The following is a 24,515-nucleotide window of genomic DNA, read 5'->3' as shown; positions in this document are numbered from 1 at the left end:
ACATGAAGCATGGACAGTGGCACGTCCAAGCCTTTTGTGTAGCGGAAGAATCCTTATCCCTGAGGCCCTGCGTGGCACTCGACAAAGCATGAAGCACCACAGCCCAGACCACCCACAGAGGCTCCTCTTCTCTCCTTTCCTGCATGTCCTTGTCTCCCAAGTCCTATTTGTCTTTTAATATGGCATTCTGTTTTTTAAAGAAACAGACAACATAAAATAATGAATAAATATTAAAAAATAAGATATGAGAAAGGTGGCAATTTTTAAACACCATTTTAAAACCCATCTGACACCAGTAAATTAGAACAACTTTGGAAAATTAGGTTTTTCCTGTATACATTGCTTGAGTGATGGGTAAGAGAGATCCTCACATACTGATGAAATCCTGGCCCCACTCGGTTTGTCTACACAGCAATTAAAGACCTGCAACTGGCCTGAACCAGCTGACCCGGGCCAGCCATGGCTGTGCCATGGGTCTTCTATTACAGTATAGACATACCCATCGAGATCGATGCCAAAACTCCCATTGATTTCAGTGGGCCCAGAATTTCACCCACTACATTTAGAAACCTTCATCCACTTAAATGGAATGGACAGGATAGGCCTCTGTCACCTTCTGGCTGGTGCGCTGTCACTTGCATATCATATAGACCACTTTTACTAACAGATTTTTTGGAGTGTCTAGCAAGGGTCTCTCCTCTAGGCAAATCAAGAATAACATCATAAAATCTGTATAGTATTCATCTCTACTCTATAGATTCCAGGGTTATTCTGAAAATTACATTGTGAGGCTCCAGTTTGGAAAGCAAGAGGGGGAGTGATCACCCCTATCTAGATCCATGCAGCAGCAGAAAACCGTGTGATTTATTGCTATTAATTAATTCACATAGTTTCTTGGTTAAACACAGTTTGTTCTTTGCTCATTATTGAAGCCCAGCATCAGCAGAAAGTGGCTCTAATTTGACCTGGCTAAAGAGCTTTTCATCATTCCTCACCCATGCCACAGCTTTTACTCAAGTACACTCTTTCCATTAGTGGGAATGACCTTGGACCTTCCTTGAATGTATCAAAGGTAAAGCTGACGTTGCTCACTTAGGAGGACACTGTGATGATCAGCTCATTTTGCTTTAGGATGCTGAGCCAGATTAACCACCAAAAATCAGAAAATAATATTAATATTAATATTTAACAGTAGACTGTTGTTGTTTTTGTCATGAGCATGCTTGGAGTGAAACTGAAATGTGTCTGCTCATAGTCCATCCCTCCAAAAGTCTCCTGTCAAGCCTTTATCAGTTGAAAATATTTGTTAGACTTCTTTTGGGGGGGGGGGGGAGAAATAGTGGACAAAGGTGACCCAGTGGATACCACTTGCTTCTCTTTTCAAGCATTATGGTCTTTCACAAGAGACTACCAGACAAAATAATCATAGCATGGGGTTTGTGTTTGTTTTTCCACTAGACCTGCAATAAAACATTTTTTATTATTGGTTGACTGCTGACATGGAGCATGGCACCATGACAGACACAAAGGAAGACATGGGCCCTGCCTGGAGTAGCTTCTTAACAGGATGTCTGTCTATGCCTGTGGGTTAAGTGTGTGACTGAATGCACCCTATATAAAGCAGACACAAGACACACTGGATACAAAAAAGCAAGCATTCTTGTGTAAGAGACAGAGGGAACCTAATGTAGTGTGAGTATACTGGATGCAGCGTGTCTAGCTGTAGGTGCTCTATTGTGTAGGGCAGATTAATTCAGTGTGTGTGAATGAGGGCTGTTGTGCTTGGCTGTAAGTGGAGGTGTTTAGGGGGTGGGGAGGAAGGATCTGAGGAAGGCTAAGACGTGCCCGTGCTTCAGCCCAGTGACTGACTGACAGTCTCCTCAGCCTCTTCACTGCCTATCAGTCCCCACCTTGTGGGGCCTCCCGGCTCCTCCAGTGCTTGGGCAGGCGATAGGGACCTGGCAGCTTCTGACTAGATGCTCAGCTGCTGACTGCCAGGCGCGCACACACAGCGCACAGCCATGGACAGCTCCTGGGTGGAGAACGGGACTCTTTCCCCCTTCGCTTCGCTCTCCCCGGAGCCCGAGAACAGCAGCAGCGGCAGCCCCAGCCCCTCCAGCCGGGTGCCGCAGGCAGGCAGGGGGCCGGGGGGCAGCCCCCCGTTCTGGGACACCCCTCTGAACCAGGGTTTGAGCGTGTTCGTGGGGCTGGCGCTGTGCACCACCATGCTGGGCTTGGGCTGCACCGTGGAGCTGAGCCAGCTCGGGGGGCAGCTGCGGCGGCCGGTGGGGGTGCTGCTGGCGCTGCTCTGCCAGTTTCTGCTCATGCCCCTGCTGGCCTTCCTGCTGGCGCTGCTCTTCGCCCTGGACGAGGTGGCGGCAGTGGCCGTGCTGCTGTGCGGCTGCTGCCCCGGGGGGAACCTCTCCAACATCATGTCCCTGCTGGTCGACGGAGACATGAACCTCAGGTACCCAGCCGGCCGGGGCCGCTGCCGCCGCGGCGCGCCCGGCTCATCTCCCTCCCCGGCGGGGCAGGCGTCGCTCCTTGGCGGAGGAAAGGACCCGCAGGACGCGGTCCGAACCCCGCTGTGAGAGGGCGGCAGCCGGGGGCCTCGGTGTGCCGGTGGGGGGGGGGTGGGAGGAAGGGGCAATGTGGATGGGCCGGGGGTCAGTATCAGTGCGGGGGGGTGGATGTGCCGGGGAGGGGTGGGGTGGGAGAAAGGGGCAATGTGGATGTGCTGGGGGGGTCAGTATCAGTGCGGGGGGGCTGGATGTGCCGGGGAGGGGTGGGGTGGGAGGAAGGGGCAATGTGGATGGGCCGGGGGTCAGTATCAGTGCGGGGGGCTGGATGTGCCGGGGAGGGGGGGGTGGGAGGAAGGGGCAATGTGGATGGGCCGGGGGTCACTAGCAGTGCGGGGGGGTGGATGTGCCGGGGAGGGGTGGGGGGGAGGAAGGGGCAATGTGGATGGGCCGGGGGTCAGTATCAGTGCGGGGGGGTGGATGTGCCGGGGAGGGGGGGGTGGGAGGAAGGGGCAATGTGGATGTGCTGGGGGGGTCAGTATCAGTGCGGGGGGGCTGGATGTGCCGGGGAGGGGTGGGGTGGGAGGAAGGGGCAATGTGGATGGGCCGGGGGTCACTAGCAGTGCGGGGGGGTGGATGTGCCGGGGAGGGGGGGGTGGGAGGAAGGGGCAATGTGGATGGGCCGGGGGTCACTAGCAGTGCAGGGGGGTGGATGTGCCGGGGAGGGGGGGTGGGAGGAAGGGGCAATGTGGATGGGCCGGGGGTCAGTATCAGTGCGGGGGGGGTGGCTGTGCCGGGGTGCGGGTGGGTGTGGACGGTGAGTGCTGCGGGAGGACTCTCCGGTTTACGGCTGTTTGAAATATTTGCTATTTTATAATCAGGTCTGTGCCAGCCTTTTGGTGCCCCTGTTCCGGGGCGCAGCCTGTGGGTACCGGGACAGAGGAGCCGGTTTCAGGATCTCATCAGGGGAATTTTGGGGGGACAAAAAGAAGTTGAGCTCTTGCGCTGTCTCCCGCGCTGGCTTTGGGAGATGGGGGGAGCCCAACCCGTGCTGATTATTATCTGTTTGTGCTCCAAGACACGCCACGGCATGCAGGTTTTACATGCAAAAATATAATTTTCTTTTCACAAAAAACACAGCTGGCAATACCCCTCCCCTTCCTAAATACCATATTCTGGCCAATATCCAATCTGCTCGGTAACTGAAGGGAAATTCTTGCAATCAAACAGCTACTTGCGCCCTGGGCGACTCTTGTCCGAGCTCCTAGAGAAGGGTTTTGTACAATAGGTTTGTGGCTCGTTACACGAAATGGATTTGTACCGCCAGCTCTTACTGGAGCCCGAGGAGGTACTGTTCCCCCCACCCCAGCAGCTGATGGAAGAGCGGCTCGTGCTGACCCGCCGCCTGTTGTTCTGTCCCCTCCCTCCTGCAGTATTATCATGACCGCCTCATCCACCCTGCTGGCCCTGCTGCTGATGCCTCTGTGCCTGTGGATATACAGCCGCGCCTGGATCAACACGCCTCTGGTGCAGCTGTTGCCCCTGGGGGCCGTGAGTCTGACCCTATGCAGCACCTTGCTCCCCATCGGCGCAGGAGTTTTCATCCGCTACAAGTACACACGGGTCGCCGACCTCTTGCTCAAGGTAACAACAGCTGCGCCGGGTCCCGCTTCTACATACACAGAGGCGCTGAGCACCACTCGAGAGCAGGCCTCTGGGAGCTCCTTCTCGCTAGGGTGGTCATAGGGGTGTGGGGAAGGGCTTTGCTTCTGGGAGCCGCACCATAGGCGCTGCTGCTTTAGGATATAGAGTGCACATGGTCTAGTTAAAGGATAAGAAAAGATGCACATGGGGGAAGATTTAACAGATCTACAATAAAGAGACGGGTCAAGCTTGCCAACCCATATAAATATTGCCCTACGTCGTGAGTACTCCAAAGAGTAGAGGAGCCAGCATTAAGAGCAGCCTGCATGGTATCTGTTTTCATCAGGACAGCATGTCAGTGTAGAAACTGAGCACTTCCGTGTATTGTACTGATATCACTCAAATCATAGGATTAAGGCTCATCACATAAACGCGTGTAAACCCTCAGGACTTGTTTCGAATTCTAAACATAATCTCTCTCTCTCTCTCTGTTTTCCAAAGAGGAAGTATAAGCGCCCATTGTGGTCAACTAGTAATAAAATACTGCCGGTGGGTGACTGATTTCTGTAAAACAGTTATAGGCAGGATTAGAGTTGACGTTTTGTTAAAAAACAAAATTGCTCCCTCACAAAGACCAAAGGATGAATCACTATTTCCCTACAGTAACATTAAATAAAAGGTAAGGTAGACAATGCCATTTCTTCCATGCAACAAGAGCAGATCAAATCACAAAAGAAATGCTCAGTATATTTCTAATTATCAGATAACATTGCTAAGCATGTGCTTTAAATAAATAATGTTATAAATATAATCAGGTACTATATCCACATTAAAACTAGTAGCTTCAGTCCCACATGCAATAAAATCAGTAAATTCCTTACAAAAATAGTAACACGAACAACTACCTTAATTTGGAAAAATTAAAACAAAAAGATAACAACAGTTATTGTTTTCTAAGTTATTTCTTTGTTTGGAAATATACAAATTTTCAATAAGCATTTTTCATCAATTGTGGCACCACCAATTTCTATATTTCTAACTAAACCTTCAGCATACAAGCAATTTGTATGGCAGTCAATAAGAAAAATAACATTAAAGTACATTTATGTGCATGTTATTTGAAAATAATTTCGAAGGTTCAACAAAATAAACAAAGCTACCAGGATTTCACCCAGTGTTTTAGGGAAGGATGAGGACAACCAGAAAAAAAAAAGGTCTCACTGAACAACAGAGATGTACAATCCTATTATCTTTAGCTAACATTACCTGCAAGGAAGGGGAAGAGAAAGGTTTCAGGAAAGGGAATTCATGGGGATAGAAAAGTGAAACTACTAAACATAATTACCTGACTGAAGTACTATCACAAAAGTCTTTAAACATATATTTATGTTGAAAGCAACAATTGTGAAATGAATATTTCTGTTAAACAAAATATGGAAGTTAAAACTTAAGGTAAACTTTCAAGCAAAACATGCTCAAAGGTAAAGCAAAGGCACTCAGCACACACAATACTGCAAAAATCAAACAATGGCTGCAGCATGCACAGAATACACTAAACTAAAAAGACCCAAACTCTAGGCCCAATCTTGCATCAATTAAAGTAAATTATATCACTGCCATTTAATTCAATGGGATCAGACCTTATCTCAGAACTGGTACCATCCTTTTTAACTGTCAGTTTGGATGGTTTATATCTCCTTTAGGTTTAAACTTGACATACACATTGTTAGGCAAGATGAAATTTCTTTAAATAGTTTATCCAATTTACCCTTTTAAGGTAATATTTTAAAGTATTATAGCAAAAATAAGACTTAGCTTCATTTTCTTTTTTAAATGAAAATTTACACACATTAATACAGATTGTTACTGTCTTTCTGAGAAAGTATCTCAGACAAGTTATACTGTTAAAAACTAATTAAGAAACTGATTTCTTCCACCCTTATTCACCTTGGGCCTGATTCAAAGCCCACTGAAATTTTGGATCAGGTCCAAGGTAAGAAAGGATAGCAGAATCTGTCCATCAGTGGATAGTTTAAAAGAAGCTCTATGTTAGAAATGCTAAAGGTATGACAAACTCAAGAGCATTTGGGATTAAGCAGAGTGGTCTTTTCAATGTCCTTCAATCACATTTTGTCTGTTCACTATTCATATAAGGAAAAGCTTCCGCTGTAACAGCTGCAATAAAATGTGCTGATTTTTAAAACAAATATATAGTTTAAATTCTTTCCTTGTTATACTATTTTAATATTTGTGTATGTAATTAATTTGCTTTTAAACAACTCTAATGTAAGTTTTCCCTTCTTTTTTCTCTGAAATATCTGATTGTGATTATTCATTATTGCTAGGTTTCCTTGTGGTCCCTTTTAGTGACTTTGGTGCTTCTTTTCATTCTGACTGGCACTATGTTGGGACCTGAGCTGCTGGCAAGTATCCCTGCGTCTGTCTACATAGTAGCACTCTTGATGCCCTTAGCAGGCTATGCCTCAGGATATGGCTTAGCTACTTTATTTCACCTGCCACCTCATTGCAAGAGGACAGTGTCTTTGGAAACAGGATGTCAAAATGTCCAGCTCTGCACGGCTATACTAAAACTAACCTTTCCACCACATCTCATAGGAAGTATGTATATGTTTCCCTTGCTTTATGCACTTTTCCAGGCTGCAGAAGCAGGACTTTTTGTGTTAGTGTACAAGATGTACGGAAGAGATACCTATAAACAAGATCCCCTAAATGAAGATGAAGACACAGATATTTCTTACAAGAAACTGAAAGAGGAGGAAATGGCAGACACCTCATACGGCACGGTGACTGCAGAGGAACACAATTCTATTCTGATGGAGACTGCACAAACTGCACTCTAGATGGACAACAGTCAGAGCAACAGAAGGGGACGCTTGAATTACTAATAGTATATGGTATTTGCAATATGTTTTCGGAGCGAGTAAAACAGGCAGCTGGGGTACTGACCAGCCTCCATAATCAACCGAACTACTCCCAGTGTATAAGATGACCATACGTTTATTATTGTGCCAGTTGCGAATATTTCCTCAAACATATAGCCTTATATGTACAAAAATCAATGTGACGCAACGAGATACATCTACATCTTCATAGGAAGACGCTCTTTGGTGAATTAAGTAAGGCAGGGACCGATACCAGAAACCAACGAAGCATTTTGTAGGAAAGGGTTAATTTGTGTATCAATGGTGTGAACAAAGGAGCAAATTAGATAATATTTGTAAAGTGTTGTTCAATTTCATGCATCCTATTAGTTGTAAAAAAATCCTGTTGATTGTTCTGATTATAAATGCGTGGAAAAGATGAATTAACGCTGTATTAGTCACCAATTAAAATCCCTCCAAAGATAACTAAAAATTAAAAGGAAGTGCAAGTAACGGTCTAGTTTATCTGGAGATGTATCTAGCAGCGATTTATCTGCAGGGAAGGTAAATCCTCCCTTCTTAAACTACCTGGTCCCTGGCTCTTATGTTTAGTAGCAGCCTAGGCATTCACGCGTTCCTTCCTCCTCTACAGATTCAGCCATAGGTGCTGGAACTGGGGGTGCTCCCGCACGGTTGGGCTTGAAGTGGTTTCCATCATACGCAGGGTTTACAGTTTGGTTCAAGGCTGTCAGCACCCCCACTATACAAATGGTTCCAGCGCCCCTGAATTCATCCGCCTGTTGTTTCTCTCACAGACACCCCGCTATGACTCTTTGTCTGCGGCGTACAGCCTCTTGCGTGCTCCCGGGGGAATATCACCGATCAATCAAATGTACCGGGTCTGCTCAAGAGAAAACGCTGCACAGCCTCCGGCTAAACCCCTCAGCTCAGGTGAACGCTGCACAGACTCCAGGGTCCCCACAGGGCGGTGATACGGGGGGCAGATACAAGAGTTGTAAACCAAGTGAAAGAGGAAGGGAGACTCAGGACATTTAATAGACAGAGAGAACCCAGGAGGTTGTACCAATAAGGGGTTTACTTGCTTCAAAGACCTGCCTGAAGCTCTGCGTCCCCGCCGCCTTGGTTGCCTTGTCACCTGAGGCTCCCCGCTGGCTCCCCTCCCTGGCTCTCACCTCCGCTATGTTCCTTGGACCCCGGGCTTAGCCGGCTCTTCCCATCCACCTGCTTTCCCCGCGGGCTTCCAGGGAATCCGCGGCGAGGCGGTTCATTGCCCCTCCGCCAATGGAAACAGCCCCGCTCAGGTGGCGGTGGGGGGACGGGACGTGCAGCTGAGCCTGCCCCTCCCCAGCGCGGGGTATTTAAAGCGGCCCCCGCGAGCCCAGCTGCCGGGGCAGACGCCATGGCGGACGAGGCCATGGATAGTTACCTGTACTCAGCCTACACCCCCTACTCCTATCGCTACCAGCCGCCCAAGGGCAAAGGGCCCCCGGGCGCCTGGCGGCAGCGGGGCACCTACTTCTCGGGCTATGGGGACACGGCGGCGGCGGCCGCGGCCGAGTACTTCGATAACTACCAGCGGGCGCAGCTGAAGGCGATCCTGTCCCAGGTGAACCCCAGCCTGACGCCGCGGCTCCGCAAGGCCAACACCAAGGAGGTGGGGGTGCAGGTGAACCCGCGGCAGGACGCCTCGGTGCAGTGCTCGCTGGGGCCCCGCACCCTGCTGCTGCGGCGGCGGCTGGCCCCCGGGCTGCCCCCGCTGCGGCCCCGCGAGCAGGAGCAGGGCAGCTCCGCCACCACCAGCGGCCGGCCCGTCCGCTTCCCCAGGACCATCGCCGTCTACTCGCCCATGGCGTCCCGCAGACTCACCACCTTCCTGGAGGAGCCCGAGGAAGCGGGGCAGGAGGCGGCCGAGGAGGAGCCGGAGGAGGCGGCGGCGGCCGAGGAAGAGGAGCAGCAGCGCACGGAGGCGGCCGCCGTGCGGGCCAGCTGGGAGCAGCCCCCAGGGAGCAGCGCGGAGCCGCAGGAGCCGCGGCCGCCCCAGCAGCAGCCTCCGCAGCAGGAGGTAGCGGAGGAGGGGGCGGCGGCGGCGGCAGCTGCCCCGCCGCAGGAAGGCCAGCAGGAGGCCCCCGAGCGCCCGGCGGGGCAGCCCCAGGCCGCAGCCCCTCAGGAGCCCGAGCAGGGCAAGACCCGCCTGCGCTTCCAGGTGAGGGCCGGCGGGTCGGGTCACCGCGGGTGGCGGGAAGCCCGGGGGCGGGGCCTCAGGTGACTGGCCCTGGGGCCGCCGCGACTCCCTGCGGCGGGGTCACTCCTCGCACTGCGGCCAGCAGGGTGCGGGAGCTGGGCTGGCCTGGCCTGGCGGGGAGCTGGCTCCCTGCCCGTGGCTGAGTCACCCTTGTTCCCCCTAGTTTCTGGAGCAGAAGTACGGCTACTACCACTGCAAGGACTGCAACATCCGCTGGGAGAGCGCCTACGTGTGGTGTGTGCAGGGCACCAACAAGGTAGGCCTGGTGCCCCCGGGGCTGCCCCTCTGCCCCCCGGGCTCTACCGCCACTGACCCGCCTTTCCCCTTCCTCCAGGTTTACTTCCGGCAGTTCTGCCGGACGTGTCAGAAATCCTACAACCCCTACCGCGTGGAGGACATCACTTGCCAGGTGAGCACAGCCCCCTCAGGGCCTCGCTACAGTTAGCGCACTGGGGAGCCCTGTAACCTGGCTTAACTCAGGGAGGGGGTTTGGCGGGGCCTTCCCCACTGTTCTTTCCAGTAAGCCTGGGAACTCCAGCTGTGCTCTAGCACCCCAAGTGTGCTGGAGCTTTGTCCGCAGCCTCACTCCTCCCTGCACTGAGCAGCCTATAATCTAAACTACTGCCGTTAATACCGTGTCCTCCCCTAAGCTTGCAGATCTCCTGCCTCCCCTGTATCGCTGCAGTTCAGGTATTTTCTCCTCCAACATCCTTGCTTCTTTTCTAGAGCTGTAAGCAGACCAGATGCACCTGCCCCGTGAAAGTGCGCCATGTGGACCCCAAGAGACCCCATCGTCAAGATCTCTGTGGGAGATGCAAAGGCAAACGTCTTTCCTGTGATAGTACATTTAGTTTCAAATATATTATTTGACTGGGATACTAGTTTAAAGGATCCTGGTGTAAAATTGCAATCAAAGCAGTTTTTCTTTTGAAAGAATATATAATATGGTGGGGTGTACCTGGGCAAACCTACAAATAAAGGTATGGCGAAGCACTGTTATAACTGATAAGGCATGCTCATGTCTACCTTATTTATGAGTATGGAAGCTGCAACGTTCCCCATTAGGAATGGGGGAGAAGGCACTATCATTCTGTCAGCCACAGAACTACTCTTCCTTGTATGACTTATTGTTATGATGACACACCTAGCAGTTTCTGGAGGAGGTAGACATGCTTTCCTAGTGACCTCCTATGCTTCAGGAAGACTTCTCTGGGGAGCAACTTAAGCAGTTGAGTCTCAAACAGATTACTGGTAAACTCTACCTCTATCGCTCTATGTAGAGCATCCACCTCATTTAACACAAGAATGAAAATCCAATAGCATCCTTCCACAATACAGGCAAACACTAATGTCTGATCGCAATTTAACTAAATGTTCTACAGTCACTAACTAGTGTAAGAGTACATACACAGGAAGAAAGTTGCATATCTACCAATCACTTCTAATACCTGAAAGTTAGTAATTCTTAAATAGGCAGAGGGCTAGTCAGATCAGCTCAAGCCTAGAATTATGTTTCATGAAGACAAGTAGCCATTTTTACAATTAAACTAGCTACTACTAATCTGGGGCTGTTATAGCACTATCGTTAAGGAAACCCCCCAACCTAAAAGGGGCATGTATTCCAGGTGTGCATAGCTATGAAGGGGAGAAGGTCAAATTAAATGGCTGTTGCTAATAGATCAGGTAAAGATTTTCAGTGTCTTTTTTTAATGTGTATAGATCACTTCTAATTGATACAGATCAGTGTGGCTATTGATAACTGTAATGGCTGCATTTCTCACTTTGGAGCCTACAGTGAAATAGCTTGCTTCTGTTCTAGCTGCTTTATTAGCTAATCTGATAGTGACTGTTAATTTTCTCTATGTGTATTTTTCAAATTGTGTAGACAAAAGCTTGTTACCAAGAGTCAGTAATGTGTAAATTTTCTGTGAAACTCTCCTTTAAAGATAACACATTGCTAATAACCAGCCTTCTCTGTGAATTGATAAATAAAATGGGGGAGGGGTGTATATTGTAGCAATTTCAGAAGGAAGTTGCTCTTAGAGGAAACTGTTACATCATTTTAAACAAATCTTTCTTATTGACCCACAGCCACTATCCTAAGATGGAAAACGTAAAGTAGGGCTGTCTAACTTCCAGAGGTGCCTATTAAACTCTACCAGATATCCACAGTACTTGGCTTATGCCTGCTTGCATGTGAGCCTCCCCTTCTAACTGTGAAGAAAGTCCTTAAGGTATATGAGTTGTGGCATTTTTGTCACAATGGCACAGCCATGAACTGGAACCACAGTATAACAGTAGGAGTAAGTAGAACCAGGGAATTGCTGTCTTCCTAACCCCACAATAGCACAGTACTGGCCTGAGGCCATTGCTGCTATAAGCTATGTTGACCGTCTTGTTGGAACCAGCACTTATTGGGGAAAGTTACTCATTTATTAGTAAACACCAATTTCTTATCAAAGGTGGTGTCTACTTAAAAGACTACTCTCAATATTTACCTCTAATGACAGTTTGATGTCTGGAATGTAGCTTATAAGCAATTGGGTGAAAACTATAGTATGTATCTTCTCCACTACCTCCTTCCACTATTTCATCAAGCTTCTCCGATTCCTAGAGCAACAGTGGTACTATATACTGAAGACTTGAAAAACCTCCAATGTTTTTTAAAAAGCACTGACACTTTTGGAAAGACAGAAGACCTTCCTTAAATAAGTGTTCTTTTTATTTTTATTTATTATGAATCAAACTTAGTATGTCTATACCTAATAATGTATGGCCTTCTGCAGGCAGTTACTATGAGGTTTTTCACATATTTTTAGTGAAAATCCATTAAATCTGTCACTCTGGCTTTTCTCAGTGAAGATGGGAAAGGGCATACTACATAAGGATGCAAACCTATTTTTTTTTTTTTTTACAGTAAAGATAGACAGGAGATAAGAATTTCTTCTAAAGTTATGTACAGAATTCTAGTCTACATCTATTAATGGGAACCTTTATTAAACATTTGCCATATAAAATACCATTTAAAGCAGTTGGATAGAAACACAGCCTTTAACAGAAGTAAGGATAATCAGTTTGTAAAACCAGACATGGATTGTCTGATTTCAAAAGATAAATGTACACGCATTACTCCTTGATATTTTGTTTGCAGAATGTTCATCCTTTTAATAAGTTTGTATTCTGCAGCTTGTAGGATTACATTCTACATCCACCCTTTTTTTTCTTTTCCCCCCTTCACAAACTTGTTTCTAGGTGTGCAGTTAAATGTTACAGCTAGAGTCACAGTGGTGACCAACTAGCTTTTAATATGCCCTTCTGACCTAGTTGCAGTAACCCAGATTCAGTACTTTAACACAGATTTGTTCCTAGCATAAATGTAATTTGTTTTGCCTCTTCCTATTATCCATTTCTGCCCAACTGTGTAATTTTGGAAAATGTAGGCAACTTTACTGCCTGTGAGTATGTGGGGTATTTTCCACATATGAGTTCTGGGATTTTTAATATTTAATCCTGGAGTCTATCACAGAACACAAGGGCCACTTTTTGTGGAAACCTATTTATAAATTTAGGATGTTGAATTATTTTGCTGGGTCCTAATGCACAAAACCAAAACAGACCAGCAATCCTAATCCTGGAGCAATCTGAAGTGGTATCTGAAAAATGACAGATTAAGTTGTTGAGGTTCATAGACCTATACATTGCCAAATTGATTCCTCTGATGGGATGGATGGAGCTGAAGCCCCAACTCTATGCTTGGGGCTTGATGCTATTGTATTAGTGTAGATAAGGAATGGCTGATCAAGCCCATTTTCTGGGGGGGTGGGGTTGAAGCTTGTCTTGTCAGAGCATCAGTCACTCTGGCTAAGAAAACTACTAAAGCTTTGTGAAAGTTGGCTACTATTAGGGATTATTGGTCCAAGACTCCCAAATACAGTATTGGAAGCGAACCTATCCATCTCCCACATCCAACTGCTGGGTGTGGTTAGAAACACTCCTAGAAGAGAGCTGAATGGCAACAGCTAAGGTAAACAAGGCTAGAACTTTTCAAGAACTGGACCCTGTAGGGGGGGAGAGAGTATTTTTGTTTGCCATACAAGGAGGAATTCACTAAGATCCCCAGCCAGCAGAGCAATCTTACCCTGCCTGATCCTTGCTGGTGAAGCAGCACAAAGTGATTTGAAAAGGACCAGACTGCTCCTGGAGTATGTTCTTGGAGACTGAAGGAGGTGGAGATGTCTGGCTCAACAGGTAACCTTTAACAGACCTCCAAGCTGACTTATTGGATTTTTTTGTGTATGTGTGACTTCTGTGAAAGTGATGGAAAATGCTAGATCAGAGTTTGGACTAAAGCAGCCACATTTCCATTGTACCAGCTTAAGACTCCCAGTGAGGAAGTATGCAATAGCAGCTAGTATGTGAAACATATCCCAGATAAGGGATACATATTACCAATATTTTGGTAATAGGAAAGAGGAAGAGTGACTTGTCCTTTGTCCAATTCATATTAAATAAATGCAGGGGATTCCTTACAATTGTAGGGAAATGACTAATACAGGTGATAAATTCTACTTTCTCCCTTAAGCAATCTAGACACCTGTCCATTATCCATGAAAGTTATAGCTCATCTTCCCTCCTACCAGTTTAACAAATTGTAATTGTGCTGAAAAAGACTAAGAACTGAACCAAACAGCACAGGAAAAACATGTAAATAGCCTTCCCCTTCAAAACTTGAAAGTCCAGCTGTGACATGAAGTGTAAATGTAGAACACAGGTGGACTGCTTATGCATGTGAATAATGTTGGCTTGCATCTCTGGGTATCCAGAGAGGTCATAACTCTCAAGGTGGAGACTGACAGAGGGAAAGATCTGAGTCGCTGTATTGGGGGAAGAATGTAGCAGTAGTGGTGTTGGTATGCAAGGACAGAAATGACATGAAGTGAGCTGTAGCTCACAAAAGCTTATGCTCAAATAAATTGGTTAGTCTCTAAGGTGCCACAAGTCCTCCTTTTCTTTTTGCCATGGTGGAGACAGTGAGCTTGTGTGGTTGTCCAGCTACTGCTTTCTCTTTTCTACCTCATTTCCCTCTTGCTCTGGTTTTGGTGCCCTCTTCTTGTCTTCTCTCCTACTCTTCCCTTCCCAATACTATTTCAAATTCTTGGAAGGACATCCTGGTTCATCTTTCCTCTCAAGCTGACTGTACTGAGATTTTCCTTCTGGGTTCTCCTTTTTCTCCCCTCCCCCCCGTGTGTTTTTGTTCCCCCCCCTTCCTAGAAGTGATCTGAGTAGCAGCTGACTACTGGCTTCTTTTATGTAGCTATAATACTGGCCACCTATTTCTAAAGTGAGGGTGTAGAGTGCCAGTGTGAGAAGATGAGTCTTTAAATGTGTTTGCTGTATACCAGAATTTGGCTTAATCACATCTGTGGAATGATGGAAAATTTTACTTAATTCTCTTTTCCCCAATCCATTACTACTGGGCTGTGCTTTCTCTGCACAGATTGGAGAGGCAGTCCATATTTCCATCTGCCTATCAAACATATGGCCAAACCTTTAGAAATACTTATTACTAACAACTCCTTCAATTCATAATCTCAGTTTTGACCCAGGTAGTTATAGGCCTGGCAGCTCAACATTGATCCCAGGTAAGATAAGGGAGTGGCTGACAGGGGACTTGATAAGGAATTAAAGGAGGGTTACATAATTTAATGCAAATCAACATGGGTTTATGGAAAATAGATCTTTTCAAATTTTTTTGAGGTTACAAGTATGGTTGATAAAGGTAATAGTGTAAACATACTTAAACTTTAAGGTGTTCGACTTTGTATAATATGACACTGATTAAAATATTAGATATAAAATTAACATGACACATTAAATGTATTAAACTGCCTAACTGATAGGTCTCAGTGTAATGGGGAATTGTCAGCGAGTGGGGTTTCCATGTGGGGTCTCACAGGGATTGATCTTGGGCCTTGCAATAACATTTTTATCAATGACCTATAAGAAAACACAAAGTATACAGATGACACAAAATGGAGTGGTAAATAATGAAAGATCATGGATTCAGAACAATCTAGATCACTTGGTAAACTGGGCATAAGTCAATACTATGCATTTTAATATGGCTAAATGTATACAGCTAGGAACAAAATGTAGGCCATACTTACAGGTTGGGGAACTCTATCCTCCACAACCCATAAATCTTTCTCCTGAGAAACAATAAACTGGAATCAGCTGAATATGAGCTTCCAAGTGATGCTGTGGCTAAAAGAGTTAACATGATCCTTGGATGCATAAACAGGTATCTTGAGTAGGAGTAGAGAGATGAGCCTGCTGTTGGAATACTACATTCAGTTCTAGTAGCCACAATTCAAGAAGAATGTTGATAATGGGAGAAGGTTCAGAGAAGAGCCATGAGACTGGCTAAAGGATGAGAAAACATACCTTATAGTGATAGATGAAAAGCTGATTAAGGGGTGATTTGATTAGTTTGTAAGTATCCACATAAGGAACAAATATTTAATAATGGGCTCCTCAGCCTATCAGAGAAAGGTATAACATGATCCAAGGGCTGGAAGTTGAAGCAAGACAAACTAAAAATGGAAATGAAGGCAAATAACCATTGGAACAACTTATCAAGGGTCTTGGTGGAGTCTCCATCACTGCCAATTTTTAAATCAAGATCAGATGTCGTTCTAGAAGATATTTTCTAAGAATTATTTTGGGGAAGTTCTATGGCCTGTCTTAGAAAAGACATTGGACTAGATGATCACAATGGTCCCTTCTGGACTTGGAATCTGTCTTTTGTATGAGATTAAAGAACTGTTTGACATATCCAAAAGGATGTGTTAGACTGAGGGAAAAGATCAGTTCTAGAAAGGAAATGATCAGCTAACATTTTCCCTTCTAGCTTCTGACTTTGCTGCTACCTTGCATCTCTAATAAGATGAAGAGTACTATGGAAAATAGTGGGAAGGGAGATCAAAGAGACGAATCAGAAGTCAGCCAAGTATTTCCACAGTCCCTGTCAGGGAAGGGGGAAAAAAATCTTTATAGACTACTCAATAGAATCTTTCTTCCAAAGGAGACATATCTGGAAGAGAACAAGCCACTCTTGGACTGCTTAATGAAAATACTAGAGGACAATATAGCCAACTTCTTGATTTATTGTAAGGTGACTGATACCCCTTCAACCCAGAGAGCTACATTAGAATGCATTAAATGAACCTTGGAACCTGTGCACCCAAGGCAGTGTATGCATTTCTAACACATCTTATCTATCTGCCTATGGATAAGTTGTCTTGGCTGAGACATTTTGGATGGAAAGATAAGTATGCTGATTTTTCAAAAGCAGTCCATGTGTTTGAGGTATATCTTCATTGCTCTGTGGACATCAGAAAACTTTTCCTTCCTGGAACAGTAGACTTGATCAGAAGGTGAAGACTATGGCCTGCAGGATATGAAAAAGTACATTTCCATTTGTGCTGGAAATGGCCTAACCTGACGATTACTTTAGATAAGCTATTACCAGCAGGACAGTGGGGTGGGAGGAGGTATTGTTTCATATTCTCTGTGTATATATAAAGTGTGCTGCAGTTTCCATGGTATGCATCTGATGAAGTGAGCTGTAGCTCACGAAAGCTCATGCTCAAATAAATTGGTTAGTCTCTAAGGTGCCACAAGTACTCCTTTTCTTTTTACATTTCCCCCAGTTACCTAAGAATCAGATGTTTGTAAGACTACTCTGTTATTGAAGATGCAATAGTGTAGGTCAGTGTTACACTCCTCAGAATGATAAAATTCTGTGACAATCATAGAACTATAACACACAGAAAGACACAGTTGTGTGCTGCTTCTAATTTTCTTCTCTGAAAGGATACTTTATATATAGACTTCAAAGTTTACCTGCATGCAATTCATATTTTCATTACATAAAAGTTAAACTATTGCCATAAGGAAGGCAGAGAGCTGTAGTATTTCCTACAGTTATCACCACGCTTCTTTTGAAAACAGTAGCTACTTCCACCACATCCTCCTACATCACTGCAGGTACTGCATCATTGATGAGGCAAGAGCCTGGATCTTAATATAGCTTGAGAAGTGGGCTTGCTGGATGTTGCCTCACTACAGTGGCCAGTATTAGTCAGGTCAATGCTACAACTAGGAGCAGTAGGATGGGGATAACAGCTGGTTTCCACCTTCCCTGGCTACTGTTTCTTCCAGCACAATAACAATGGTACAGTCTGAAGTCTCACTTTTGGCAGCTGGAGGATTGAGTGTTTTTGATAATGGCAGTAAAAAATGAATCCTGTGGGGTGTCCATCCTCTGTAGTTCTACACTCTAGTACGTTTTAAACACTTGGTAGGCAGTCCCACTTCATGTCAAATGCAAGAACTCCCTGTCTCCATCTCAGGCCTATGCAAACTTCTGTTCTCATAGCACACAGCACCTGTTGTGGACACTGGATTGTGTAATTTCAAATGGGGTTGCAGGGACTCCTACAAAGCTCTTGAATATGTGAAATAGGATTGAGCTTGGTTTGTTGTTAAAAATCTGGACCCCAGTTCTTCAAAGAAAGTAGAAGTTAATGTGGCCTGGCTTGCTGGACCCCAGGTTGCAATCTTGCACTCAGACTAGTCCTTTATTGCTTTTTTCCCCATTTGCATTAGTTGATACTCCAGGCACCAGCATATTCAGCAAATCTCATGATTTCACTTGGCTAAACCGTAACCGTCTTAGGTACACCCCTTGCTTCAGAAGGTAAACAGGTCATTGACCCCAGTATCAGATCAGGTGCTTGTTCATCTAGGATAGCAGCTAGCACAAGAATCCAGCTAGTTATAAGAAATGGATGTGTAAATGCTTGCTCCTGTTAGCAAAATAAAGTACACTTAAATTGGCATACCACTTCCTTGTTATGTGGTTGCATGGAGGGCTGGTGTGGGAGAAAAGAGTGCAAGGAAGACACTGTGTAGTGCATTTTGAGATGATGTTCCTTCAGATGCTTGGGAGGAAGGTGGATTGGGAGAAAACACCCAGATTAGGCTAAACTATAAAGTAAGAGAATATTGCTGGGACCCAGGTTAGTCTTGTAATTGTAAGAACAGAAAGTTCCAAAAACTGTACACATTAATGGTTAGGAATTGTGCACTGGAATTTATAATTAGATGTGGATGTGAGGCATATGTAGTATAAGCCATATTACAATCTGATTTGATGCACACTAAAATGCTGTAGCATAGACAGGACGTATGAGAAGAAAACATGGAAATCTATTTGCCAATTCATTGCTGAAATTGTACAGTATGTTAACTGCTAAGAGATATTTCCACTTAAATGTTTACAAACTTCTAAAAATGATACTTACGTATCCTTCTAGCTTGCACAGAATACACATGATGACAGATACAATGTTTTTATTTTACAAAAAAAAAGGGGGGGAGCTGGTAAAAGATGATGTAAATAAAAGTGTAATGCACCACTAAATAAAACTACATATCCCCAGTAAATACTTATTAAATAATTAAGAACACCAGCTACAGTACCACAGAAACATCAAAATAATTCAATTTTATCAGATCAAAAAATACAGTGATTATGAATGTGCCTTGACCAGTTACAGAGCTTGTTAAGGTATCAACTACTGTCAGCAGTCCAACAGGGTGCACAGTGCCTTCAGTTAATGCATTTCAGCATAATTACATTTCTAGTGGGGTCCACTTCCCCAAGAAAAGGCAAAGCTAAGAATTTCATTTGTACATTCTAAACTCTGGAATTACAGAGCCCAGTTTAAAAAAAAAATCATCACAGTGGGTAAGAGAGATGCATATAAAAATACGGGGTGTTCCTTTCAAATCACAGGAATCATGGGACTACATTCACGTATTTCTTTTACAAAATGCTATTTTCAACAGAATCCAGTTCATTTTATGCTCCAGTGAACAATGACTATGAACTATAAGTATATAGAAGTATATTGCAGGTTTTGATAGTCAGTTTCCTCTTCCTTTCATTTTTTTCCCCTGTAGTCCCAGTTCCTGAGGTGTAACGTGAGTTATGAAGATACGTGTAAATGCATTCACACCTCTTTTCTTGAACTCAGCAGACTATGCCGACTGCAAATCATGTATTTTACTAATAGCCACTGTTCCCCTTCCCCCATTAGCTTTGTACATCTATTCTCATATAACAGTGCATTGCATGAATGTACAAGAAAAATACTGGTTTTGCACTATACACTTTCTAGAATATATACAGAATAAAATAAGTTAACTTTCTTCTAATGAGAATTGCTGATGGGCAGCATATATCTTTAATATACATTTTAAAGTCTCTGCAGGCAGCTACTTTTTGGTTAGTTATCAATATTTGTAACATAAGCACTGATCAGAGAACTGAGCAGCATTCCAATAGTTTAACAGATATATTATTTCTTTTAGAAACACTGGGGAATCCCAGTTTAAAATATTATTAAATGTCCTAACATTTACACACTATGAGGATTAGAGCTAATAAAATAAAATTTCTCCAAAAATAATCTTGCATTGCTCTTTTAGGCATGCTCTGAGACCTCATCAACAAACATCCATACCTTCAAAATGCAACGGTCATATATCCATACATTTCAACTCTCACACATAATTCCTCATTACAGACAAAACAAAAAGCAAACAAAACATTGAGAAATCAATGGTTTTTGCGAAGTCTTTACAAGTCCTTTTTCTGCTCATATATGACTGCACATTCTTCATGACATTGCAAAATGTGTCATCAGGCAATTAGTTGATGATTACATGTACTGCTGTAAAACCAGGAAATCTTGCAGGTCTTCAGCCAAAATAAATCAGCCTTGATTTTAGCCTCATCCCACCTGCTTTACTTCTCTCAACATCTGGAGGCCATTACTGCAACAGCACTTACAATTCTGTTTCTACAGAAAATAATGCATGTATATGCATTGCTTTTAGCCCTTTTCCTTTAATGCAGTTTATATCTATATAATTAAAAAATCATTTCCGCCCACACAACTGTTGTGTGTAGAAACAGCAGTCAGTAAGATGTTAACTCCATTGGTTTTTAGATCTTTGTTTTTTGATGAAATTTCTTGCTATGTTAAAATTCTGTATTGGCCATCAGTTTTTTTAATGAAAGGTGCTTGATAATGTTCTGAGGCATCCTTCGCTTTGTTTCTCTACTAAATGAAAGCTGTTCAGAATCCAGTGCTCACCATATTTCCTACAGGTTTGGCTTTTGCTAGAAGCTGATAGGACTGAACCATGCGTAGAGACTCTCGAATTTCTAGATTAAGTTCCATCAGTTTTGAGCTGGCTTCTGACATGTCTTGGTTAGAGCCTACTACTGCAAAGCTACCAGTCTGGCCCAATGTCTGATGACGAAAATATATATGCAACAGTGTCTGGACTGGGTTATCTTCAGAACTGCCAAATATGTCATTGGGCCAAACAGACCTGTGAACATATAATTTAAATATTTAATATCTTCTTTCAAAAGAAAACAAAGCAATTAATTATTCAACATGACTTTCGTTTTTGTTTTAAAGAATATGTATTTATAAATGAAAAGAATGTGAGAGGAGAAAGAGAGAGAAAGAGTTCTAAGGTGCTATTCCTATACTTATTAATAAGACGTCATTTTCTTACAGGATAATATTACAATAAATTTATTTTTCAAAGGATACAAACAGTTAATAAAGATCAGAACTACCCTTCTTAAATGGTGAACATGCACAGGAGAAAAACACATAAAAACAACCAATTTTGTCCTTTTCAACAAGGACATCCAGCAAGAGTTGGAAAAAAACTGGAATCAAGCCTATGTTTAAATTTAAAAAGTCCATTAGGAAACTGAGTGCTGCTCTAAAAGCATAATAATTTAAATCATTTCACATTTTACCTGAAAACCTTGACCTGTGCTACTGCTGATATAAACTCCTTGCTTCTCAAGGTTTCAATGAGAGAATGAATGGCAGTTTCTGTGCTAGCTTGGGAAGCCTCTTGTATTTCAATTTCTTCAATACCACTGTCTGAAGCAGATTCAGCCTCTTTCAAACAGCTCTCCAGCTGGGCAAGTTCTTCTGACATGTTTATAACCTAAAAGAAATATGGAGAGTTGAGCTTTTCTGGATCAAAAACTCTTTTCAGCCAAATTAAGCATTGCAGGAAGATAGGGATGTGCACTTTCTCTCCCTCGGAACTGTGCATGAGGACACACAGACAGGGGCACCAGTGTGGCCACTTGGCCCAAACATTGATGCATATGGATGATTACATGAGTCAAGTACTTGTAATGAGCATTTGGTCTTTCCCATAGTCTGTCCTTACTCAGTTCTTCAGAATTCCTTGCAGGAATTCTCACCTCGCAACCGCACTGTCATTGGTGGGCCATGAACCCTTCCACCTGTAGCCATGTATAAAATCAACCTAAAGAAGTAGCCTCTTTTGGAAGATTGAAATAAAGCTGAAGTGATTCTATTACAAATAAAGAAAATCTGAATGTACAGAAAGAAAGAAAAAGTCCAGTAGACGTATATAGCAGTGGTGACTCGAACACAGTAGTGTGGTCCAGCCAATGCACATACTGCAGCGCTGTTCCTGAGCTTGCACTCAATCTACCATGGTCTACACAGAAAGCAAAACCAACATCATAATTCCCCAGACAGGACAGGTGGGAAAAAAAACTCCTTAGCCAAAGAGCATGAGTAAGACACGAGACCTATACTCTGAAGTGCTTCTATGACTGACATGCTGATTGGGCAGCCAGTGGGGATAAAAATGCATGACCAGTTGCCATAGCACCCACTGACTGGGAGACAACTTCTTTCATCAGCATTACCCACTGTTATCAACAAATGTGCATACTGGGATCTCAAGAATGAAAACATCCAGGGATCCATTATGGGGATGGAGGTGGGTGTGTTGGAATCGGAGGGAGAGGTAGGGATGTGTGTGACTGATAAGGAGTGTGGGAAGGGTTTACCGAGAAAGAGGGTAAGTCTACACAGCAAAAGCTGTGCACAGGCTAACCTACCTGAGCTAGCTTGAGTCACCTAGCGAGGGTAAAAGGAGCACTGAAGACAGCGTAGCATGGGCTTCAGAGCAGGCTAGTGAGCTGAATACATACCCAGGGTCTGTGCTGAACTTGTACTAACTGCATTGAAGTCTGCCCTGTGCTGTCTTCACTGTTGTTGTTACCTGTGGTAGTTGGAGTCAAGCTAGCTCGAGAAGGCTAGCCAATGCAACTTTTGAGTGATAGCTTGAAAACTGCTTCCTCTTCATTAAGTGCCCGGCTGCCCTTTCAATGCAGCAGTTTTTTATGGCCCTCCAGCCTCTTTTAATCAACCTTCTGTTCTAAAAACCTCTAATAGCTAATTTTTTAGAAATATCACTAATTTTGGGTGCTTCTTTTTTGTTTCCAACATGAGACACCGTCTCCCTGATTTTTAGTTGTGCTGAAGACATACTACTTCTTGTACAGATATGCAGAGATAGGTTATAGTCACCTGAAACTTGAATATGGCTTTAAAGCTGTAACATTAATTGCAAACTGACTATACAACTATGTACAGATGATGAGACTCAGTGGAGGCAGAAAGGGTCTTCATAACAGAATCTTCTTGATTCGAGTTAACGTACCTCATTTACAGTTTGATTGGTATACACCAACAGTGACAGAAACATTTTAAATCCTTGCTTTTTTTAAGATCATTGGGCTTCCTGCATCACTTTGTATTAAAGAGCTTTCAAGTGGTCCAAGGATCAACAAAGATATAATACAATGACTGAGAAAATAATTGCAAGTTCTAATTAAACCTTTTATCTCTTGGCTACAAAACAGCTGCTATACACACCTCCACTTTCAAAAGAGATGACCCACTGATAAAAAAAAATTATAAAAAGGTAATTTTTTAATGGGTATTGCTTTTGAACACCAATAACAGATAGCTAAATAATATTATTTCCTTTACCTCTGCCTCTTTTTTGATTGTATCTACTTTGCTGATAAGTTTGCAATAGGCTTGGAACAGAAGCAGCAACTGGAAATGCAACTTGTATAACCTCCGACACAACTCCAGCTCCTAAAAATGTAAACGGCAACATTATCTTAAATTCAGGGAGTGCTAATCAACTAACATATGACACAATCAGACAATAAAATCATAGCCAGTTTGTCCAGCACAGAATTTACAATATTAAAAATATTTATTTGCTTACTGCAGAAAAGGAAATGTCAAGAAGATTTACAAGCTAATGTAGTGAGAAGCTGATGAAAGCAGATGAAAGCTGCATTCAGGACTAGACTGGTAATTAGAAATAAAGTAGCATTACTCTGGCAGGTTAAAAGTTTATCTTTTAAGAAAGGCAATCACATTTCCAACAAGAAAAAAGGGGATTCAAATGACATTTCAAAATGTCATGCTCCAGCAGGAAATATATAGATCGCTTTTAGTTCTTTTGGCTGTTTTGTCAGTTTAAAGAGTAGATCTGATACCAAACAAACAATTGTGATTTATGAGTATGGCCTCTTTTCCCAATGATAATATAAACAGGTAAGTATGCTATTAACCCTAAACTTACAGTTACAATTGCATGATAGAGCAAGAGGAAACTAATTCAATTCTTAGACATAAGAATGTTTCCTTATGAAAGCTCGCTATGATTTTATTTTAAGAAATATCAGATGGTATATTCTTATTGGAATGGAGCAGCAATATTAACTTATGCACCGCTTTGTTTGCATATTTTTATCTAAAACATGAATCAATGAGGAGGCAACGTTAATATTGCTTTAGATTTAGACAGAGAAGCTACTGCTAATGGAGTCATCTACTATTAACTTCTATTAACTACAGGATCATATTATTTACAAAGGACCACTAGTTCATGGGTTAGGACTATACAAAATTGAAGCACGCAGTACTTTTATAATAGTCTATGACAAGACATTACTATGTCACAAATGGACAAGAAACAGATGGAGACCAGTTTGACGACTGTCATGGGTAAGTATTCAATAAATCAAGAACCATCACTTACTGCTAGAATTTCCATTTGCTAAGCAAGAAGGTGAGCGGGTCACAAAAATACAAAGGAAGAAAAAGATCAAGAATTAGTGTAGGAAATTATTTTAATTAGGGTCATAGATGCCCCAGGTAAACTGGAGGAAGAAATATATCTACCGTTCTCAAC

At 43.6% G+C, this 24,515-nt stretch overlaps 4 protein-coding genes across 20 annotated transcripts in view; 2 read left to right on the top strand and 2 right to left on the bottom strand.

Moving 5' to 3' along the window:
• Window positions 1-9,070, bottom strand: part of LOC144264188 (uncharacterized) — a 67,351-nt gene extending 58,281 nt beyond the window's left edge. For 5 of the 7 annotated variants that reach the window (XR_013345981.1, XR_013345980.1, XR_013345979.1 and 2 more), the window contains exon 1: window positions 8,933-9,065. The gene's annotated coding sequence lies outside the window, so the exon portion shown is untranslated. Of the gene's footprint in view, window positions 1-8,932 lie in introns of all 7 variants that reach the window. The other 2 variants (XR_013345982.1, XM_077815680.1) reach the window with 2 other exon arrangements.
• On the top strand, window positions 1,890-7,558 carry SLC10A4 (solute carrier family 10 member 4). The gene is made up of 3 exons (XM_077815676.1): window positions 1,890-2,467; window positions 3,953-4,163; window positions 6,509-7,558. Exons 1-3 carry the CDS (start codon window positions 2,022-2,024, stop codon window positions 7,022-7,024), a joined length of 1,173 nt encoding a protein of 390 aa, XP_077671802.1. The 5' UTR covers window positions 1,890-2,021; the 3' UTR covers window positions 7,025-7,558.
• On the top strand, window positions 8,225-10,311 carry ZAR1 (zygote arrest 1). Its single transcript, XM_077815677.1, has 4 exons — window positions 8,225-9,269; window positions 9,472-9,564; window positions 9,643-9,717; window positions 10,035-10,311. Exons 1-4 carry the CDS (start codon window positions 8,466-8,468, stop codon window positions 10,176-10,178), a joined length of 1,116 nt encoding a protein of 371 aa, XP_077671803.1. The 5' UTR covers window positions 8,225-8,465; the 3' UTR covers window positions 10,179-10,311.
• Window positions 10,312-18,708: 8,397 nt separating this feature from the next.
• FRYL (FRY like transcription coactivator) overlaps window positions 18,709-24,515 on the bottom strand; it is a 427,650-nt gene continuing 421,843 nt past the window's right edge. For 8 of the 11 annotated variants that reach the window (XM_077815668.1, XM_077815661.1, XM_077815663.1 and 5 more), the window contains 4 exons: window positions 24,363-24,380; window positions 23,294-23,404; window positions 21,223-21,419; window positions 18,709-20,777 (listed from right to left, as the gene is read on the bottom strand). In XM_077815668.1, coding sequence (XP_077671794.1) covers window positions 20,519-20,777; window positions 21,223-21,419; window positions 23,294-23,404; window positions 24,363-24,380 — 585 coding nt within the window. In that variant the 3' untranslated portion in view covers window positions 18,709-20,518. The remainder of the gene's footprint in view (window positions 20,778-21,222; window positions 21,420-23,293; window positions 23,405-24,362; window positions 24,381-24,515) is intronic. The other 3 variants (XM_077815665.1, XM_077815671.1, XM_077815667.1) reach the window with 1 other exon arrangement.

The sequence above is a fragment of the Eretmochelys imbricata genome, chromosome 4, assembly GCF_965152235.1.
Source record: "Eretmochelys imbricata isolate rEreImb1 chromosome 4, rEreImb1.hap1, whole genome shotgun sequence".
Classification (NCBI taxonomy): domain Eukaryota; kingdom Metazoa; phylum Chordata; order Testudines; family Cheloniidae; genus Eretmochelys; species Eretmochelys imbricata.
Note: the sequence above shows the minus strand (reverse complement) of the source record. Positions and strands in the feature narration are given on the sequence as shown.

What these genes read in the sequence shown, in the direction of transcription:
- SLC10A4 (XM_077815676.1), top strand. Translation starts at nt 2,022, where the DNA reads ATGGACAGCTCCTGGGTGGAGAACGGGACTCTTTCCCCCTTCGCTTCG. An exon ending in GACGGAGACATGAACCTCAG is followed by an intron (nt 2,468 to 3,952) that starts GTACCCAGCCGG and finishes TCCCTCCTGCAG; the next exon opens with TATTATCATGACCGCCTCAT. An exon ending in TCGCCGACCTCTTGCTCAAG is followed by an intron (nt 4,164 to 6,508) that starts GTAACAACAGCT and finishes CATTATTGCTAG; the next exon opens with GTTTCCTTGTGGTCCCTTTT.
- ZAR1 (XM_077815677.1), top strand. Translation starts at nt 8,466, where the DNA reads ATGGCGGACGAGGCCATGGATAGTTACCTGTACTCAGCCTACACCCCC. An exon ending in GTGTGCAGGGCACCAACAAG is followed by an intron (nt 9,565 to 9,642) that starts GTAGGCCTGGTG and finishes CCCTTCCTCCAG; the next exon opens with GTTTACTTCCGGCAGTTCTG. An exon ending in TGGAGGACATCACTTGCCAG is followed by an intron (nt 9,718 to 10,034) that starts GTGAGCACAGCC and finishes CTTCTTTTCTAG; the next exon opens with AGCTGTAAGCAGACCAGATG.